We start from the raw sequence: 6,821 nt of genomic DNA on the forward strand, positions 1-6,821 counted from the left end.
TCGTTTGTAACTCTGTCATCATGGTCTTTGTTGCAACGCTACACCACAAACAAACAGACTTTAACCGTTGTTTTCTGTTCCCCTCTCGGGAAGAAGTGCCATGCTGCCCTAATATTGACTACTAAAACACTTGAGGTGTCATTTTGTCGTTACAGAATAGGATGTAAACATTAAAAGCCCTGCCAAGATGTCATCCTTCATTGTGGTGCAAAGAACAAGCAGTCGCATGCACGCACGCACGCACACGCACACACACACACACACATACACGCACACACACACACACACACACACACATACACGCACACACGCACACACACACACACACACACACACACACACACACACACACACACACACACACACAAAACACGCGCACACACACACAGACACGCACGCACACGCACACACACACACACACACACGACACACACACACACACACACACACACACACACACAGCATGCGCTTCTCCCCCTCACACCCCTCCACCACCTCGTCCCCCCCCCCCCTGGCCGGGCCCCACCGGCCCCCCGGACCCCCCCAGCCCGCCGACCCCCCCGGCCCCCCAGGGCCCTCACCTTCTCCCAGGCTGTAGCGGATGCGGGCCTCCCAGGCGCTGGCGGCCTCGCGGCTGCTGAAGCCCAGCGCCACGCTGTAGGTCAGGCACAGGATGGAGAGGGAGTAGGAGACGCCGTCGTACCCCGGCCCCGGCTCCAAGCCGCAGATCGCCTGGGGGAGCGCGCGCGGGGGGGTCGTTACTCACACATTAGTGTGTTCCAGCGCACTGCGGTGACTGCGACTGGAAGCGCATTGCAGTGACTAAACCTTAAATTGACTGCATTTATTCAGCGCTTCTCAAACCAGCGGCCACTCAAGGCCCACCCATTCATACACACCGTGTGAAGCCGTTAGCTCGTCAGGAGCAGTCAGGGTGAGGCGTCTCGCTCAGGGACACCTCGACGCTCCGCTAGGAGGAGCCGGGGATCGAACCAGCAACCTTCCGGTTACCAGCCGACCGGCTCTACCATTAGCTTAACTTTTGATAGCATTAGCCTTGGTTTGGTGGTCTGACTCTTTCTAGAATTCGCTTGAATGGGAAATAGAGTCAGCGTTTTTTAACGGGGATATCGCTGCACCGACAGTAACCATTCAAGCTTAATGAGGTTATGATTATAATGAGGCTTTAATTAAACTCATTGTGGCTTCTGCCTAACGAGATAGTCCCCAGGAGTTATCTACTGTCATGATAAAGGATAGACAGCATATCTTGCTCAAGGGGGAAAGTGGGAGTTTAATATGCAAATATATCAAAATACCCCCCCAAGAAGCTAACCAAATCCAGCAGAGCAGTCTTCAGCATTATCTACACTACTTTTCGAAAGTTTGGGGTCACCCAGAAAATGTCTCGTTTTCCATGAAAACTCATACTTTTATTCAACTGTTTTCATCTGTGCTAGCATAATTGCACAAGGGTTTTCTAATCATCAATTAGCTTTTTAATACGATGAGCTAAACAATGTACCAGTAGAACACAGGAGTGATGGAGGCTGGAAATGGGCCTCTGTACACCTAGACACAAAAGTCTGCCTTTTACAGCTAGAATAGGCATTTATGACATTAACAATGTCTAGACTGTGTTTCTGATTCATTTAATGTTATCTTCATTGAAAAAAACGGTGCTGCTTTTTTTAAAAAAAATAGGGTTATTCTAAGTGACCCCAAACTTCTGAACGGTAGTGTGTGTATGTATATAGTATTAGTATATATATATATATATATATACATATAAAGTAGTATGCATTCACCTCTATCTTCACGTTGAGCCTCTCTTTGTGGTATTGGCTCTTCTCCTTATCCTTGGATTTCCTCTTCTCTTTGTACACCAGCAGAGACAGACAGTCTAACGGGAATAAGAGAGAGACAGACAGTCTGAGGGAATCAGAGAGACAGACAGTCTGAGGGGGATCAGAGAGACAGACAGTCTGATGGGAAGCAGAGAGACAGACAGTCTGAGGGGATCAGAGAGACAGACAGTCTGAGGGGATCAGAGAGACAGACAGTCTGGACCAGAGAGACAGACAGTCTGAGGGGAATCGGAGAGACAGACAGTCTGATCGGAAGCAGACAGATAGGTGAGCTGAACTGCAGTGAGCCTTTGTTATTCCTATTAATGCTGCTGTCGGTGCTTGTGTGCGCCATAGAAAGTGTGCACGGTCATAGGTCCTCTATGTGTTTGTCCCTAGCACAGCTGTCGTAACAGACCCATGGATAATGAGCTGAACTATTTGCGCAGGCAGCTGACCGTCAACCTTTACATTATACAGGCGCTAAGGCGGTTCCTGATCTGGAACTCCCAGGCAGAGCAACACGTCCATACGCATCCCCTCACCTTCTATCTCTTTCTCTTTGTGTTAACTCAACTTTATAAATTATCGCTAATGGATGTCGCTAGACGGGCACAGAATATTAAACGCACACTTATTCCAACTATGTGTGGGAATGGCGCAATGTAATCACGTGTTAACACGGCTATTGGAGACGTGCGCTATGCGCTTCGTGGCGCACGGCCAAGTGTCCAAGTGACAAGTTGTGCGATACTAGAAAATCACGGGGGGAAAGTGTGGATCATTTGGATGAGTATGCGTCTTTTAAGCTGAACCAAACTTCTGCTTAAGTGTTTGTAATGAATAGACATAAAGATAAAGTATATAGATCTAGTCAACTAGAATATAACTTTGCTCCATTCCCTACCTGCGACCGGAGACGGTTTCCGAAGGACGACCCACCGAGTCTTCCACTGTGGAGCAAAGTTGAACCCAAAAAACAGACACAACCCCGGTATTAACCTCAGACATCATCGAGTGAACGAGACCGACGCTTTCAGAAACAACGAAGATCGACTTAATGAAACAGAATCACCTTTTTTCCATCTCTGAACTTGACTTGTCCCTCCGCGACAACCGTATCCGTCATCTTCTGTCATGGTTCCGAGCAGCTGGGCCAGCTATGTGTGTGTGTGGTTGGACGTGTGTGTGTGTGTGTGTGTGTGTGTGTGTGTGTGTGTGTGTGTGTGTGTGTGTGTGTGTGTGTGTGTGTGTGTGTGTGTGTGTGTGTGTGTGTGTGTGTGTGTGAGGGGGGGGGGGGGGGGTGGTTGGACGCGCGTGTGTGGGTGTATGTGTGTGTGTGTGTGTGTGTGTGTGTGTGTGTGTGTGTGTGTGTGTGTGTGTGTGTGTGTGTGTGTGTGTGTGTGTGTGTGTGTGAGTGGAGAAGTTGGACGTGTGCGTGTGGTTGAACGTAATGTGTGTGTGTGTGTGTGTGTGTGTGTGTGTGTGTGTGTGTGTGTGTGTGTGTGTGTGTGTGTGTGTGTGTGTGTGTGTGTGTGTGTGTGAGGTTGAACGTGTGTGTGCGTGTGTGGTTGAACGTGTGTGTGTGTGTGCGTGCGTGCGTGTGTGTGTGTGTGTGTGTGTGTGTGTGTGTGTGTGTGTGTGTGTGTGTGTGTGTGTGTGTGTGTGTTTGAACGTGCATATCTGTGTGCGCGCACATGTGAGTGTGCGCGCTCGTTAGCGCGTGCACCAGTGTGTGAGTATGTGTGTATGACGAATCCCTCCGTGGGGCCGTTCTCCTATTCCTATTTCAAAATAGCTCCGCCCGCCCTCGGGCCCCCCGCGGGGCCGACTCAGACACGAGCGGCACTCCGTGAGAGACGCCACATCGGTGCGTAAAGCGGCCACCGGCTCGGCCACCCCTCGGACGCGCGGCTCTAGCGGGTCAGTGCAGTTGCTGCCCAGCGCCAGGTGTCCCAATAGTTTTCATAGCTAATTCAATTAAACACCGGCGAACCTTTCACTTAACTCAAAGCCCCGGGGGGCGGCAAGTCTTAGACGCGGATTAGGTGTGTTGTTTTATCACAGGACTCCAGCCGTGGTGTCACAATGAAAATTCAATTAGCACAAAGCCTTCAATTATGGGATATGTGGTTGCCCTTGCCAACACATTTCGCACAACAATGGATGCCTCACAGGGTGGCGAAAAATAGTGGATTGGCGACTTTCCAATACATCATGAATGAATGAATGAAGGATTGAGGTTCACTTAATGGTGTTTGGTAGTGCGAAGTAGATTGGAAAGTTTAGACATTGGGTGTCGATGTTTGAATTTACTTTTTTATTCGTAATATTTGTAAACAATATTTGTAAAAACAATTTTCTTTTCCAAAAAGATGTATGACCAAATAGTGAATATGTAATATTGTTTTAAAGAAAAATCACACAAATGCAATGTAATACTGTACAATCAACAACTTTACAGATTCAATTAATAAAATACAAATAAATGTTAATTACTGACCAAGTTAAATGAAGAATAGATGGACAGGAAGTTGATTCATAAGGACAGGAAGTTCAGAAACCGAGACGTCTGTCCCAGGGATCAGAAGGGCTCTGAGACCGTGTTCTACAGGTTGAGCTCCCATCAACCTACTGGTCTTTCTCCAGCATACTGGTCTGAACATACTGGCCTGAACATACTGGTCAGTCTTCAACATATACTGGTCCGTCTCCATCATACTGGTCTGTCTCCCACTGCCCCCATGGTGATCCAGGAGGAGGTTCTGGGGACACCTCCGAGGGTCTTTATCTCAGCCTCTGAGGTCCCCTTCTGAGCCAGAGGTCCTGATCTCACTGCGTCGACCCTTCCTGGGGACGGCATGTGGCTCGGGAGGGAGAGCGAGTCGACTAGAAACCTGGAGGTCGCTAGTTCGATCCACGGCTCCTCCTATCTTGAGTGGCGCCTCACCCTGACTGCTCCTGACCAGCTGGCTGTCGCCCTGCGTGGCTGACTCCGCCGTCGGTGTGTGAATGTGTGTATGAATGGGTGAATGTGAGGCAGTATTGTAAAGAGCTTTGAGTGGCCCCTGGTCTTGATAAATGCAGTCCGTTTACCATTTACCGTCCACCGGGGAGAAGGCCTCCAGCCGGCGATAGGAGCCTCAGCTGGAGGCTGTGAGGAGCCTAAGGGCCTCGAGGCCCCTGGAGGTTATGAGGGGGGCCCCATGGCCTCGAGACAGCCGGCCCCTGGAGGCTGTGAGGACCCCTGGAGGCTGTGAGGGCCCCCCGGTCTCGAGGCCCCTGGAGGCTGTGAGGGCCCCTGGAGGCAGTTAGGGGGGCCCCATGGCCTCAAGGCCCCTGGAGGCTGTGAGGGGGGCCCCATGGCCTCAAGGCCCCTGGAGGCTGTGAGGGGGGCCCCATGGCCTCAAGGCCCCTGGAGGCTGTGAGGGCCCCCCGGTCTCGAGGCCCCCGGAGGCTGTGAGGGCCCCCCGGTCTCGAGCCGGGCGGCCCCTCAGACGAAGGTGGCCTTGAAGTTGCTGCGGTCCAGGTGTCCGTTGGGGCGCGCCTCGGGGGGGTCGTCGGCCCCCACCTTCACCGCCACCATGGAGGGCAGGTCCGACGTCTGGTACACCGCCGACCGCATCCGGCCGCCACGGCAACGCAGCTCCGAGGCCACGCCCCCCCACTTCTGCTCCAGCGTGGCGGCGGCGGCGGGGGCGGCGGCGGGGGCGAGCCGCGTGTCCCGGGACCCCCGCCGGCCCCTGCGGGGGTCCCTGGCCCCACCCCGACCAACGCAGATGTTGTCCAGGTCCAGGGGGGCCTTGGTGGGGGGGGGGTGGGGGGGGGGTGGGGGGGGCGGGACGTGGGGGACTTGGACTTGCGGCGGGAGCGGAGCGGGAGGCGGGGGGGAGGAGGGGGAGGAGGGGGAGGAGGGGGAGGAGGTGGGAGGGGAGGGGGAGGCAGGGGCTTTGGGTTTGAGAAGGGGGCTCTCCTGCCTGGCAGTCTGAAGCTCCCTCCTCTCTCCTTCCCTCGCCTCCTGCCTCCTCTGTCCTTACCTGCTGAGGGACAAGGCAGGTGACGTTCACAAGCAGCTACACACCGGTACGCACACCACACACACACACACACACACACTGCAGCGAAGGCATGCACGATAACACAAACACACAAACACAACACACACACTAGAGTCCGCCAAGGACTGCCCTTCAAACGGCTCCATCGCACAATAGCTCAGGAGCACAAAAAAATGTTATTGTCTGGTGCGTGTGCGTGTGTGTGTGTGTGTGTGTGTGTGGGTGCGTGTGTGTGTGTTATTCATGGGATTGTTATGCATGAGAAATAAAGTGAAAGAATTTTTGATTTTCCATCTCTTCAGTATGCCTGAAATTGACCCGACAAGAAAGCGATACACTGGAAGCTTTCACACACACACACACACACACACACACACACACACACACACACACACACACACACACACACACACACACACACACACACACACACACACACACACACACACACACACACACACAGGCTAAGAGCAGACAGCTGAGAGGGAGACGAAGGGGAGATGCAGACAGCTGGGTGTGGAGACGGCCTAACGATGCCGTCTCTAGGAGGGGTCCGTCCGTCCGTCTGTGTGTCCGTCTGTGTGTCAGTCTGGGAGTCCGTCTGTCCTCAGAAGGAAGGCCTGATACGGGCATTGTGATCACTGCTCAACATAGACTGCCCTCTACTGGCTGGAGAGAATCGAGACGACTATCAAAGCAGGATGAGACGCAGAACGCAGTACGAGGGCGGGGGAGACTAGAGGGAGAGAGAGACGCAGACAGAGCCATTGAAACGTCTGAATGATGCAGGGTGAAGACATCTGGGAGATCAGTTCTGTTTAGAAAACGTAGGTCAAATGTGTTGCTGATATCATCTCAGTCCCATACTGAATACCTCCGTGTGGTTCGTTTCTCGTGGTACATACATCTATTCTGT

General features: G+C 52.7%; 1 protein-coding gene across 1 annotated transcript in view; it reads right to left on the reverse strand.

Moving 5' to 3' along the window:
- Positions 1 to 3,049, reverse strand: part of dok7b (docking protein 7b) — a 24,760-nt gene extending 21,711 nt beyond the window's left edge. Inside the window, exons 1-4 of the mRNA XM_030352390.1 lie at positions 2,923 to 3,049; positions 2,755 to 2,800; positions 1,809 to 1,903; positions 582 to 732 (exon numbers count right to left, since the gene is read on the reverse strand). Coding sequence (XP_030208250.1) covers positions 582 to 732; positions 1,809 to 1,903; positions 2,755 to 2,800; positions 2,923 to 2,976 — 346 coding nt within the window. The 5' untranslated portion in view covers positions 2,977 to 3,049. The remainder of the gene's footprint in view (positions 1 to 581; positions 733 to 1,808; positions 1,904 to 2,754; positions 2,801 to 2,922) is intronic.
- Between the last annotated feature and the right edge of the window lie 3,772 nt (positions 3,050 to 6,821).

Source organism: Gadus morhua, chromosome 3, assembly GCF_902167405.1.
Source record: "Gadus morhua chromosome 3, gadMor3.0, whole genome shotgun sequence".
Lineage (NCBI taxonomy): Eukaryota > Metazoa > Chordata > Actinopteri > Gadiformes > Gadidae > Gadus > Gadus morhua.